The sequence below is a fragment of the Gossypium raimondii genome, chromosome 7 (assembly GCF_025698545.1).
Source record: "Gossypium raimondii isolate GPD5lz chromosome 7, ASM2569854v1, whole genome shotgun sequence".
Classification (NCBI taxonomy): domain Eukaryota; kingdom Viridiplantae; phylum Streptophyta; class Magnoliopsida; order Malvales; family Malvaceae; genus Gossypium; species Gossypium raimondii.
This window is the reverse complement of record NC_068571.1, coordinates 38,147,605-38,163,080: the sequence shown is the minus strand read 5'-3', so window position 1 is coordinate 38,163,080 and position 15,476 is coordinate 38,147,605. Positions and strand designations below refer to the sequence as shown.

Below are 15,476 nucleotides of genomic sequence, written 5' to 3'. Positions count from 1 at the left end.
AAGTTGATAAAATGGATAAATAAATTCTTATTCAAGGAAAGAAAATTAATTTGAATTCATTTTTGTTTATCTGAAAGATCCCATCAACAATGGAAAGCCCATTACAAATTACACTTGACAGCCAGGGGTAACCCTACCAGTCGAAGAGCGCCCACCGATGAGTACCACCAACAAAGAGAGGGAAAAGAAAAGAAGGGGAAGAAAAAAGAGCAGAGTAAAGAAGGGAGACCATGGAAAGGAAAGGGGAAGGGGAGGGAGGAAAGAGGGTGGGAGCGAGAAAGGAGCAATGGAAGTCCGACTGATACCATTAATTTTTAACAATTTATTTTAAAAATATATTATTTTTTATTTTATATCTACACCATCAATGATAAAATAATCAATATCCCTCCAAAGAACTCACCAAATCTTAGTTTTTTTTTTAAGTTACAACTGTTCCAATCAAAATCAATGATTACAAACCTTGAACTAAATCAATTCAGTGACTAACTCAACCAACAAACAAGCCTTCATATAACTTTTTACATGATATAACCAAACCCAAGCTAGTACCAACACTACCAAAGGCCCCATTGGCATCAAATCTTAGTTATAATGGAAAACTAATAACACAACAAAATGGATCATTCCATACAAGATGGATTGTATTTCAACTTGATACTTAATGTTAGGAAGCGCTTAAAAGTCAAAAACGAACTATTCAAACCACAATAGTAGTAATACTGAATCCAACTTCAACATTAAAAGTCATTCCATCTAATACTGCCCACCAAAAAAGGAAGACAATGGAGTATAGATAACAAATTGAACTACTCAGTATTCATATATTATGCACATCAAGAAAGTCGGACACAAAGAGGAGACAGAGAGAAGTGAGGAACCACTGTAAGTTTCTTTCCATTCCGGTGCAGCCAGTATTCAAGAGGCAACCCCAAACCTGGAGACAATGTAAAATTTACCATCAATGTCGTCTCGCGTTGCCCATCGATTTCCTCTCTTTCTCCAATACACGTTCATGCATTCCTGTGCGTGCATGCTTGTGTAGAGTTGTTGTCAAACTCAACAGCATCCTTCGAGCAGTCGAGTCTAAATAAATACGAGCAACAAATAGATAAAAGAACACAAAGTAAAGCACATCTCTGTCCATTGATACAGGAAACACAAACTCATATGCATATTCACAACGTGAATGCATTTCTTCACCAGAAATAAATGTACCATGCAACCATTACCTAGTTAGGCAACATCTAGGGTTAATTTCTTGTGCTTATAAAAGAAATGCCACAAAAAAAAAACCATACAAAGAAACATATCTTCATTCCATGACATCTTACAATGCCTGCATATCTATTTGTTCTCTCCATATGCAACTTTTTTCCATATAAATATCATACAAAAAATTAACCCTCGAACTCACTTAAACCCACAGGTAAAAATAACACACAAAAAAGTGCCACAATAATACAAGGAAGTGAGAGGAAAGCTTTATTTTCAGAATTGAATAGCCAAGGGAGCACACAGAATGATTGAAACAAATACAATAAATGTAGAAGCTAGAATGTAAGCACTGGTCAACATAGGCTACCGTAGTTTCAAATTTCATGATGCTCAAAAGGTTATTGAGAATTACGGTGGAGCAGAAAAAAGAACAAGGAAATAAAAATATAAAAAATGTTAGTATTTTGTGATCTCTAGCGGTTGCCTGCACCCCTAAGTACGCCTTCCCATCAATGGCATATAAGTAACCTATCAGAAATTTCAAAAGGGAAATGCACCTTGTTTGATTTTAAGAGAACAGTCACCATGGAACCAAAACAAGAATTCTTGGTACTTAGTTTAACAAGAATCTACCTGCTTACATCTATGTTGATCTAACTCATCATTTTCCCTAAAGTACCTCTGTCCAACGCATATGCTGGCATGGGTACGGGGTAAGTTTCTCCAAATATATGTTAGAACAGAGAAAAAAAAATTGATCAAACCCATGTTGGAAACATCCCTGTCTCCGACACCCGAGTTTAAGTAATATAGGTATAGATCATAAAGCGACAAGATAAAAGAAATATAAATATATACGTGTGTGCGAAAATTGTACAAGCACTAAGACTCTAGAAATGATTTGATGAGTAGCTTTCTGATGAACTGCTAGAGCTAAGCACTCACTAAAGACATGGAGTGGTCTCAACATTTCCTATTATTTTATCAATCAGTGTTTCTGATATGATTTCGTCTTATAGGTCAAAATATATGTCAATATGGATCGGGTAAATGGCATTTGCATTATAAGTTTATAACATTTGTTCCAGTATTCTCATACATCAACTGAAACCCAAAATAGTTTTCGGCAAAGGAAATAACTAAATTACTTTCCCTTGGCTCTGAAATATAAATGGCAGAGACCAAAGAAACATTCAAGTTTTCAGAAGAAATCGGTTAACCTTGAGTGTCATGGAAAAGCAATTCATCACATTTATTGATCTTTCCCCCACTATTGAAAGCCAGCGAACTCCAAAATGAATTCATTTTCATGTCTATATACACAGAGCAGTATATCGCTTTTGTATAAAGCACTTTGAAGCATAAGCTTTGTCCAAACCACTGATATAGCAAAATACTACAAGAAGAAGGGTGCCCATGTGACATGTGTAAATCATAGAGAGAGAATTTTCAATTTTGTAATGAAACAAAATGGTTGAATAATAGCAAAGGAGCAAACTGACAAATGAGTGAAAAGACAACAGTATTCTTCTGATTGCATATATATTTTGAATCAAGCTGAAGCAATTCCAGCAATCATTCATAAGACATGTAAAATAAAAGAAATGTTTAGGATTTACATTCTGTAAATCTTACCTGCAAATCTGCTCATATAATTCATAACCGAACCAAAACTTGAAGTTAACAATGCAATTGAGCGAATTTACTCAAATTCAAAGTGCACCTCTACATTCATATATTTCCTCATCAGCTGAACAATAGATGAGGTGAAATTGGCCAATATCTGGCATTCTTCATGCGACTTGACTTCAGAGACAGACCCAAAAATAATCATTTTTCTAAGATTTGGGCACCGTTTTAGCAGCTCCTCAACCCAATGCGAGAAGAGATCATTAATTACAGTCCATCCGAGCTCCAGCACCATCACGTTCTCCAAATTAGAAGACCCTTGGAGACCATAATGCATGACACCATCTCTCAATTCGTAACTTAATGCTAGATGTTTCAACCGTGGAAAACATACAGCAATTGTTTCCAAATCCACAACCTCATCTTCATCATCAAAGGCCACATCCCAAAGCCGAAGCTTCCTTAATTTTGAGGATCTTGAAATCATCTGGTAGAACTTTGGCCAGATGATTGTGAAGTTACTGACATCAACAACCTCAAGATTATCGATAGTCTCTCCAATGTCAAGATGTATCACGCTAACATCATCAATCTTGAAATATTTTAAAGTGCCTATCCCAATCAGTTCAAAAAGTTCAAGGGCACAATCCCTCAAGTGCAAACGCTCGATACTGTCGGCCTCCAGCATAAATTTATCCAAACTAATTGCTTCGACGTAAATACTCTTTAATGTGGGGCAGCTCAACTCTACAGTCACTTGTGCATCTGACATTGCAATCTCCAGATTGACAAGTTCTAGGCTCTCAAGTTTCGGACATGCAGTGAGTAAAAGGCTCAAATCCAAAGCCGAAATACTAACATGACTCAAAGAGAGAGACTTCAAACAAGGGAATCTCTGAAAATTAGGTTCAACCCCTGTTATTGAATTGTGGGCTAGTGCCAATGTTTCCAGCTTTTGCCTCCCACAAATTTCAAGAATGTTAACATTCGGACTAGTCCGTACATTATAAAACAACCGACGCAAGGTTTCCCTTGTATACATGAGCCATGCAATAACAGTAGAAGCCGAGAACTCATCAACATCATCCATCAAAATTGATAGGCCTTGCAATCCTGTAGTTTGGAATATTGTTTGAGTAATCAGGATCTCTAATTGTTTAGGGGTAATATCACGATAAGGAGGCAAATCATTAGAGTTAAATGCTAGGGTGTGAAGGTGTTTCCGAGAAGCTTCTCGCCATTTCCGACATGTTGCAGAGGCTATCACGACATCCCGGGCACCTCCAAGCCGAGACAAAATGTTTCCAATGACTTCAACTGGTAGGTGCTCCATTGTCAATAAAGATAAAAAAAAGCCTCAAATCTACAAATTGGGTTTTCTGAAGATACTCAACTAGATATAATCAAACACAAATTCTTCACAACTCAACAAAATAAAGTTGACATGGAATTGAAATCATTGCCCAAGTATTCTTTCCCAGTAGTGAAAAAAGTTCTGTGATAAAACAAACAAACAAACAAAAAAATCACTCAAAAACATGAGTTTTAGTTAGATCTTCAAACAGATTTCACATCCAAATAAAGCAAACCTTACGCGTCAAATAGAAGAGAAAAAAGGGTTTGCAAGGGAGATTTAAGTAACACAATCTCTCAGCAGTATTCCAACTAAATAAAGATCTAAAATGAATCTTCAAGTAAAGGATCAAAGTCAAAATCAAGCACTATCCCGGTTCTTAAAAATATATGCTTTTTAGGGGCTAAAATCAATTCAGTGATTCAGAAAGTAGAATAATCCCAGAATTGAAAGTACCTATAAATCCAAAACCAAATAATAATAATAAAAATAAAATCGAAATTGAAGTTTTAGCATCTGGGCTTTCAACAAATATCTGAAATTATACATCAAATGAAAAATAATCCAACCAAAAGAAAGGGGGGGGGGGGGGGAAGGCTTACCCGAAATCAGGGAAAAAAAAAGGTTGGGAATTTCGAAACGGCAGTGGCTAATGATTTAAAGTGAGTGATAAAGGAATAAACAAGCATTGTTGAAGAGTTGGATTCGAAGGTTTTCTTCTTTTTTTTCTTTCACATTGGGTTATTATTTTTATTATTTGAAAAATCAAATCAAACGATAGCCATTAGCCAACGCTCCTTTCTTTCACCTCAATTGCAAACTTCGGCTGCCAATGGCTGTTTTCTTTCACTTTCAAACCAATGTGGGTCCTCTCGGTCTCTCCTCCTTTTCGTGAATTATATTTCGAATTTGTGATCTATACCTTAATGTTTCTTTTATATTGAAGAATTTTCCATAAACAGAAAACAAATAGCTTTGAATTATACATCTTACAAACTGAAATTTTTAGAATATTAGTACTTGATAGTATAAATGTCCAAACACTTTGTTTTTTCTGATTCCCCATCACTCTACTTTATCAAAATTTCATAAATTTATTTAGGGTAAACTACAAAAATAGTCACTCTTGTTTGTCTCGGATTACATTTTAGTCACGTTATCATTTTGTTACGAAGTGGTCACTCTGCCATTCACTTCCGTTACCTTCCTAATAGCAATCCTACGTGGCAGTCCAAATGAGTTTTAAATGTTAACTTGGATGTCCAAATGGAACAATAATATGTTAAAAACTGCTCGTCTCATTTTTCTTTTCCATTTTGACTGAAAAGGTATTCTCATTCTAGTTGGACATCCAAGTTGACATTTAAAACCCATTTGGACTGCCATATAGGATTGTCATTAGGGAGGTAACAGAGCTTAACGGCAGAGTGACTACTTCGTAATAAAACGATAACGTAGGTGACTAAAACGTAACATTTCAAACATAAGTTATTAAAATGTAATTTGAGGCAAACAAAAATGATTATTTTTATAGTTTACCCATTTATTTATTTATTTATTTTTATTGCTAACCTTTTCATATAAATGGTTCAATTATTTATTTTCATGTACAATGTTTAACATTTTTTCCAATTAGACTAATTTCAAATTATCAAATTTTGATAAACTAAAGTAAAGAGATTAACTTTTCAATTTTTATGAAGAAAAGGAGGAAGTAAGAATATTTAAATGTTATTAGGCGTTAAGATTGAAATCATGGGATTTTGAATATCAAAATTCGAGGTTCATCCTATGTAAACTATATGTGAACCCTATAAAATTTTATTTTAATTTAAATCACATCACATATGATTTTGTATTTTATAATAATTAACTATGTTTGTAATTATTCAAATGAATTATCTTTGCGACCCTAACACCTTTTCAGAAAAAAAAGTATTAAAGGTTAATTTTAAAAATAATTTGAAAGTGTTGTAAAATAATAGAATATTCAAGTTTGGTTCCCTCAATTTCTTATTTAATAAATATAAGAAATTATTCTATTTATTGTCTTTATAAATAAGTTGAAGCAAAATAAAACAAATTCACCCTACTTTTCCCTAATGCAGAAATTTTGACAAAACTCTTTACACATAATTTTAAGAATAGAGTCATCATGAATGCAATGACTTGGATTAGCCATAAATTTTCTATTTATCTGCCGCCACAACACAGCCCAAGTCGAGACCAAAAGCCTGCTGATGGGTCATTAACCGGAAAATATATCCGAAAAGCCCCTATATTTCGGGATAGATGGTATTTCGACCCTTCTATTAATAAAATAGATAAATTGATCTTTATATGTTATAAAAATATATAAATTAAACTATTAAATCCATACTGGAAAACTTTTTTATTTGGAAAAATAATAAACTCCAACCTGGCATTTAAGAAGAATAAAAAATTATAGACAAAAGGCTTAATGTCAGATTTGGTGCCTGAACTTTGACTGATCTTCTAATGTGGTCCCTCTCCTATCCCCACCGTCCCTCCTCTCCCCCCGGCGTCCCTCTCACTCTCAAAGACCTTTCATCAAACACGAAGCATCCCCATTAGAGATGACGAATTCCTAAAAGAACAATAAGCTTTTTTAAGCTAATACATCATATAAATGTAAACCCAGAACTTAAATGCATGAGATTTAAAGCATGAACAAGCCCAGAACTTGAAACATGCAAAAAATAAGGGTCCGTTTAATTGCCAATAAAATATTTTCCGTAAAATGATTTCTGGAAAATGTTTTACTTTTCTGTAAAATGATTCTTGAAAAATATTTTCAGTGTTTGATTGAATCATGTAAAATATTTTACATTATTTGGCGATTTCACGAAAATATTTTCTAAAAATTTGTTTTACATATATTAATATATATTAATAAATTTTATATTTTAAATTGTTTTTACATATATTGCAATGATTTATTTATAGTAATATTCAATTATTAAGCTACAATATTAATCGTTATAAATTGAAAAACTAATATCAAATAAATTATTTGTAATTGTGTTAAAAAAACAAGTATTGAATAATTATAAATTGCTTCGAAACCACAATGAGTACTAGAAATTAATAATATTATCCAAATGCATAATTAGTAGTACACCACATAGTAACAATATTGTCCAAGTGCATAATATTACACCACATAAAAGTATCAATATCTTCAACCTTGAGAAAATTTTTGAAGCCAAATTTTTTTATGCTTCTTACTTTTAACTAAAAAAGCTTTGGCCTTGGATTCATGACTCACTAGATAATCAAACACAGAACACAAGAAGTCATCATCAAATCCTTCTTCCTCCATCGACATCACTTGTTCGTAAAGCTGTGGTGTCTTATCGACAGAAAATTGTTCCAAAGCATTAGCAATTTTGCCAAGTTGTTCACCCACAAATTTAATTTGTTCATCAACGAGACTTTCTTGAACACTTTTTCTTTTACGTTTGGATGTGCCAGATGAACACTAGCAAATTGGTTTCAGATACATCTACCTAATGCATCTCAAACATCAATAAACACTTCCAAGATCTACTTCTTCAAAACTCAACTTCTTCAGCAGCTTTTATTAAGCATCAGGGTAGGTTAGTGATATCATGAGGGTCCTAGGAAGATGTTTCTAATATGAGCCACAATATTTACCAGAATTCAAATAAAATACTTATGGGTTCGTGTATGTATGTCACTGTAAAATTATGAGCCTTGAACATAGATACTAACTGGCAGAAACTTGAGCAAGCCGACTTACCAGAATAGGGTGTCCAATTAAACTGTTTAAAAGCTGCAGATTTCCAATTTCTAAGCAATTTTTCAACAAAAAAAGAGATGAAAGAAAATAGTCGGGCTACATTTCTATATGCAAACAAATTGAAAGAAAAGTGATACCGCAATGTTAAAATTCCTAATATTATATTTAATACTAGCAAAAGAATAATTTTACAACAAAAATTAGCAAAATACAAAGTTAATTTTAGCTTGATTTGTCAAATAATCAAACATGCAATTGCAATTACAACAAACCGATGATATCTAATATCTTTCGTAATTTGATTCTAGAAAATGAAACAAAAAATAGAAACAAACAAACAGAGCCGAGGAAATTCTCAAATAAAATGAAAAAAAAGGAAACAACAATTTAAAGCATTTTAATTCAACAATTGAAGCTTCAAAAAAGAGCAAATCTTAACATGCAACAAAATTCAGCTTTTAAAAAAAAAAACCAAAGTCATCGTCAGTCGTCACCTTCAGTGAATAAAAAATCCAACCCGATTCTTTCGCTACCTGGAAATTTCGATGAAATCCGATCACTGACAAGAAGTTTCAAAACCCAAAAAAAAGAGGGAGAAAAAAAAGGAAAAAAACCCGAATTCACATTACTCTTAAAATTTCAGAAATTACTCAAGAAAAACTTATCAAGAGCAAAAAGGGTATTGAAACCCTAACCTAGAGCTTGCAATTTTACCTTCGATAAACCAAAGAGAGGTGAACCAAAGACGCTAACGAGGCAAGCAAAGAGATGAGGTGAACTAGCGAGAAGATGAGGCGAGATGATGAGGTCGCAATCGTTAGGGTGAAGAGAGTGAAAAGAGGAGTCTGTGGAAAGGGTGAAGAGAGTGAAGAGATGAGTCATGGAAAATGTCTTACCCCTTAGAAATCGGTAAGACATTTTCCCTAAAATGTAACCCATTTTCCCGTGTTTTGGAGTTCATTTTCCAAATGGAAAATGTTTTCCGCCAATCAAACGCTGGAAATGTTGGAAATGATTTTTCGAAAAATCAATTCCGTTAATCAAACAGACCCTAAATTGTTTCAAGCTTCTAATCTCTTAAATAGTGGCGGAGAATAGTAGAGCCCCAGAGCCTCATTGTCCCCCTAAAATAGTAAATTTTTAATTTAAGTTTTTTATAATTTATAAAATTTTAAAATAGTAATAGTAAAATTATACTTTAACTCTAAAAATAATAAAAATTTGATTTAACCCTTTAAAAATTATAAAGATATAAAATATTAAAATGATGAAATTATATTTTTACTATTGTTTTCTGACTCCGTCACTGCTGTGAAGATTATAGCTATTGAACGAAAAAAAGAAGAAGATATAAGCTAAAAATAAAATCATCATTAGAAGTACACACCATAGATCTCTCTTCTCCCTTTGTATGTTTAGTTGTCACCTCATTTCACGGGCAAAATACAAGAAAAAGCTTTTTTTTTTAAATTTACCGAAATGAGCCTAGTATTTTATTATTTACCGGAATGACCCATTTTTCCATAAGTGCGTCCACGTCAGCGCGATGTCAGGGGACGTGGCAGAAAAACGCGTCCCTGAGGGCGCGCTTTGCTTACGTGGACATAAATCGCTCCCTCAAGGGCGCGTGTTGTTGCCACGTAAGCGCTCCCCTGGGGACGCGTTTTGCCCACGTGTGAACAGTAGCAACGACTACTTTTTTGATTGTTGGTGACCCCCCCAACGGTAAAAAAAAACTATAAAACCCCCCAACCTTCATTTTTTTCACAACTAAATCCTTTCTCTCAATTTCTCTCTAATATTCTCTCAAATTCCTATCAAATTCCTATTTAAAAGAGCTTCAAATTTTTAATTATTTTTAAAATAGTTTTAAAATTTATTTTTTTGAATTTTTTTTTAAATCGTAAAAATTTTTACCAATTTAGCAATGGCCGAGGAATTGATTCGTCTTGATGACAAGCATATATCCGTGGAACAAATGAAAATGGTAAGTGTTAAATTTAATTTTAAAATATTATTTAGGATTTTTTTATTTATGTAATTTTAAATAATTATTATTTTATTATTTGTTATAAAAGTCTGTAGATCGGATATAGCAATGTTATATCCGCAATATGTATGGTCCTCTATCACCGTTGGTAGAGAATTACCTGTGGGAGGCGGGTTTTTGGCACGTGGCCACGGTAGGTCGGGGATGCAAGTTGGACCCGAAACTCATTAGTGCATTGATTGAGAGGTGGAGACCTGAGACGCACAAATTTCATCTTCCATGTGGAGAGTGCACTATCACTTTGGAAGATGTCAATTTGCAATTGGGGTTGCCAGTGGACGGGTAAGCAGTCACCAAGTCTGTTCAATCTGGTGATTGGGGAGCGGTATGCTACGAGCTGTTGGGCGCTATTCTGGAGAATATTAACGGAGGTCGAATCGAGATGGGCTGGTTACGAGACATATTCCCGGATCCGAATGATGATTCAACCGAAATAGAAAGAATCAGATATGCTCGGGCATACATTCTTCAGATAATTAGAGGTTATCTGATGCCGGACTTGTCACGGAACCTCGTGCATCTAAGATGGCTGCTGAAACTCGTTAATTTTCGAGCAGCTGGTGAATTTAGCTGGGGGTCTGCCGTGTTGGCAACATTGTACTGGGAGATGTGCGGGGCGACGTGACCGAATAAAGCGAAAATTAGAGGTTGCTTGTCACTACTGCAGTCATGGGCACGGTTTCGCTTTCTATTTTTACGTCCTCAAGTGGACCACCCGTAAACATTCCCACTTATAACGAGGTAAATTTTATATTACATTTTACAATTATTACGTAGATTTAAAATATAATCGAATGCTAAAAATTTATTTAATTAGGTGGAACCATCCGGCAAGTTATGCTCGATTACCTACCTCTCTTGAAGATATACGGCTTCTATTGGACCAATGGTCGGAAGCACAAGTAAGTATTAAATAAAATATATATATTTCCATAATGAGATAGTCGATTGGTATTTAGTATTTAGTACATAACTAATATTTCCATCATGGTCATATATTTTGAATGGACACCATACGAGGAGCCGGCAATTCGGGTAGTAATTTTGGATGAGTACTTGCAAAATCCAAACGGTTGGCATGTGAAAGTCCCATTGGTCAACTTTGCTACTGTGGAGATACACCAGTCGGACAGAGTATTACGGTAATTTAGATTCCGACAACCGATTCCCGTGTCAACTGAGGTGTTGGATGATCATCACAAAATTGACCTACGGTAATTGCATACAGATTGGCCGAGATTCTGGTCACACTACATCCAGATGTGGGAAGATCGGTATAACTATATACCTACTCAGGAACCGATCATCGTTCCAGATTTAGTATGCATGCCGGAATACATGCCATGGTTTAGGATCCATGGCAAGCTGTATTTACTCTCGCCAGAGGAGAGGCAGCGGCAATTGCGTGTCCAATGGGAATGACGTGGCCCTTTAAATCCAAGAAGAATGGACGACGACGCAGGCCCATCAACGAGGCCCAGAAATTCACCCGGCCCATCATCAGTGCCCATAACTTCATCAGGCCCAGCAATAGCACCGACACAATCACCCGACCCAGCAGTTCAACCAACGATACCCACGACACAACCTTTTCAGATGATGCCAGGTGCGTATCCTAGCCCTTTTATGTATCCTAACCCTTATATGTTTCCTTTTCCTAGTCCAATGGCAGGTTGGAGTTAATGGCCCGGTTCATCTCCCTAGTCGCATGAGGGATCACAAGAGGGGGCGTCGGGGAGCTCTTCTTTTTACCAAACCCCATCATCGTATGGGTTTCAAACACCTTTGCCGTTGGTTATGCAAACACCTCTACATTCACTATTCTACCAAGGTGGCTCATCGTCCCAACACCGACAACCAGATCCCCTACTGGATGAACCAGAATCCCCGCCGGAGCAACCACAACCCCCGCTGAAAGCTGAACAAAGAAGGAATCCAGCGCGTAACCGTTGACGACCGCCATGTGGAACTGAATTTGGCGGGCACGGAGATTGATTTTTATTTTAATTTATTTGTACAAAATAGTTTATATTAATGTAATAAAGTACAAAATAGTTTATTTTGAATATTTTGATATTATTTGATGTAATAAAATACAAAATAGTTTATTTTGAATATTTTGATATAATTTTATGTAATAAAATACAAAATAGTTTATTTTGAATATTTTGATATTATTTCATTTAATAAAATACAAAATAGTTAATATTCTTAATAATAAAAATTATTTTAAATAATTCAATATGTTGAACACTTGGCATATTATTTCATTTCACAAAATAGGTAAATATTCTTAATAATACAAAGTTGTTTACAATGACGTTCAACTATTGCGATTTGGGCATGATCGGCTTGTATGGCCTAGATTCCTACACCATCCGCACAACTTGCCTTGACTGGCTGTTTCTCGGATATCCATATTGTTACGTATTCTAGTTGAGCAAGGTCGACCATTCGGTTTGCGATGCAATTCTCTATCCGGTAACAGCTTAAAAGGAGCAAGCGATACGGGCGGCTACTTACGTTCATCTGAGACCGGTGGGAAAACGTGTCTCTAGACGTTGTACATGTTTTCTAATTTGTACACTTCGTCGACATAGCTCATCGGATCCAGACGGAGATTCTGACAAGCTACAATTACATGAGCGCATGGATAACGAAGTGCATCAAACATCCCACAGTTGTAAGTCTTATTTCGCAAGTGTACATGATATTGCCCGCCAATAACACCTTGGTGCGGTCTGTCAAACTCTGTCACGCGAAACCATAAGTTTTTCAATCGTGACACACTGTGTGTATGGTGTTCACTCGCGCATTGGCCTTGTTAATTTCTTGCACTACCTTACTGCATCATACATGGCCTCCCTGCATCTGGCCTGTATAACTCGCTGCTCGCTTTGGAAATAGCACCGCCAAACGAAAAGATGTCTCTCGCACAACCGATGTTATCGGTAGATGGCGCGTTCATTTTAGAACAGAATTTATGCATTCAGCCAGGTTTGAGGTCATATGACCATATCGTAGGCCGCCGTTGTATGCTTGTGCCCACTGTTCGAAATGTATATTGCAAAGGTAGTCCGCGCCTTCGCTGTTAATTGAACGCAAAACTGCCAACATCTCGTAAAAACAGTCTTTATTTATTTCATACCCTACCAATATAAGTTCATAGCGAATATTACATACCACTTTTTCATTTACAATAAATTCAAAATGACAAACGAAATAATATTAATAAAGACTAAATACCCATGTTGGTCACTTGTCGTCGCTCGCTCTTAGATGGATATTGCCTATAGTAGTTGGAAGCAACGTGCCTTAGGCAAATATCTATGGTGTGTGCGCTGCCATAAGCTTCCATGTCGATCAAATGCAGCTAGTATACTTGTACCCCAATCTGAAATAATACATATATCAGGTTAGGAGCACACATGCCTCCTTAACCTAGATAGAAAGAAATCTCAGTCATCAGATGACTCCCCCGGTGTTATTGCAAACACAATTGGAAGAATTCTCCCACTGCCATCCTGTGCCACTACAAGCAATAGCTGATGAGTATACCTACCAAACATAAATGTACCGTTAATTTGTACCAATGGCTTACAGTATGGAAATACGTCTCGGCATTGCTTAAAGGTCCAAAACAGGCATTTGAACACTTGGCATCCATGTAACAATCGGTCGTTGTAGTACGTATTTTTCGTTTCAAGGTCTGTGATGCAACCTGGGACGTATCTCTCTAGCACTTGACACCACTGCTATATTTCATTATATGAAGTGTCCCACCTACTATGCATCTTCTCTAATGCCTTCTGCTTAGCTATCCAAGCCTTGCGGTAAGAGGGCGTGTACCCCATTTGGCTACGAATATTGGAAATTAAGACCGGCACTGAAGTTCTGTGATCTGCCTTCACCGTGGGTAGTATCAAGCTAGCTAACATAGCTGAATCCATCTTGGGATGATCTTGTGAAACACCTATAAATGGAGTACATTAAATAATGCAACATTACATAATAACAGTATTATTCAAAAACTGTCAATATTGTACCTGCAGCACATGTATGTGGACCTTTGTACTTTTTTATCTCCCACAACCCTGTCCTTTTCCTTAACGAGGCGTAGATTTTCCATGAGCATGTGCCATCTTGCACAGTACACTTTGCCTCAAACTTATCAGATTTAGATTTAACCACGTAGTAGTTAATGCCGTTGGTGATGCTATGTTGTTTCAAAGCACCAATAAAACTATCATTGTTGGAAAACTGATTACCAACTTCAAATTCACCCGAAACCAGCCCCGAACTTGTACGATCACGCAACCGGTGTGGTAGCTCTAGAAACTCCAACGTATCATCTGCAGACAGATCGATATTATGCATGTGGGCTGGAGGTGAGTATGCTCTGAATCGTGGATTTTTTTCTTCATCTGAACTCCTTTCAGCATCTTCAGGTTCTGTTGGAATAGGCTCCAGTTCAGAAAATAAGCCAACTTCTGTACCATCGGGCCCGGGCTCTCGAGGTGAATCCACATTGGAGTCATCTTCTAACCCAGCATCATCTGCAACGTACGAGGTCCCCTCACTGGTGGACGTCGTAGGGAGTACATCATCCATTCTTCTGGGCATTTCATAACGTCCCCAATTGGATGTAGATTGCCAACCACTAGAACTTGATGCCGTTCCCTAGTACTTATTTCCAGCATCATACATCGAGCCACCGACGTACATGTCCCATCCACCGACAGAGTGTCTTGTAGGGGATGTGCATTCCCCATCGCTACCAAACATGGGTTGTTCCGTGTTTTGTAACCCGCTAACCGAGTGTCGGCCAAGGGTCGTGTATACCTCTCGAACACCAGTTTCAAGTACATCATTTGGCGATGTAAATTATACATATAACTCAATATAAGGTGCTCCACTAGCAAGATGGGTCTGCATCATTTCCTCCAAGCTACGAGTACCTTTTATGTCGAATGAGTCACATGTCACCGGGTCAACAGAAGAACAAAATCGATACGTAATAGACAAAACTTTCATTGGCGTCGTTTCGAAAATTTTAAGCCTAATTCTTTTACGAAGTTCTGTCAAATCTATGTTCGTTAAAACCACCACATCAGATTCTCGATAAAAAAACAACACCGTTCTCGGTGTGGCAAACCTCACAATCATAGTAAATAACAGCACTAATACGTTCACTCATCTTTAATTTCTAGCCTTCTTAACCTCTCTAAATTGTTTTTGCTGTAACTTATGCAATCTGAGAACATTTTTTGCCTCATTTATAGCCTCAGCCCAAACATGCTACTGTAGCAAAAGCGCGTCCACGTGGGAGCGATTTCAAAAATTTTTCTGATAAAGCATCCTGCTTGAAGCGTTTTTTATACTATTTGCTTAGAAACGTCAACTCGAAATTATTTTTTCAGGACCTACTGTAGCAAAAGTGC

General features: G+C 36.3%; 1 protein-coding gene across 3 annotated transcripts; it reads right to left on the bottom strand.

The window, feature by feature from the left end:
* Positions 1 to 623: 623 nt before the first annotated feature.
* LOC105792714 (F-box/LRR-repeat protein At1g67190) lies at positions 624 to 5,057 on the bottom strand. Of its 3 annotated transcripts, none has more exons than XR_001133348.2 (2): positions 2,854 to 4,788; positions 624 to 1,086 (listed from the first exon to the last, which is right to left on the bottom strand). XR_001133348.2 is itself a non-coding variant. In XM_012621451.2 (2 exons), the coding sequence occupies exon 2, from the start codon at positions 4,178 to 4,180 to the stop codon at positions 2,921 to 2,923; it is 1,260 nt and encodes a 419-aa protein (XP_012476905.1). In that variant the 5' UTR covers positions 4,181 to 4,342; positions 4,804 to 5,057; the 3' UTR covers positions 2,728 to 2,920. The 3 variants fall into 3 exon arrangements, 2 of the variants coding, with proteins under 2 accessions (XP_012476905.1, XP_012476925.1); XM_012621451.2 differs by lacking the exon at positions 624 to 1,086 and adding an exon at positions 4,804 to 5,057 and having other exon boundaries at positions 2,728 to 4,342; XM_012621471.2 differs by lacking the exon at positions 624 to 1,086 and adding an exon at positions 4,804 to 5,055 and having other exon boundaries at positions 2,728 to 4,164.
* Between the last annotated feature and the right edge of the window lie 10,419 nt (positions 5,058 to 15,476).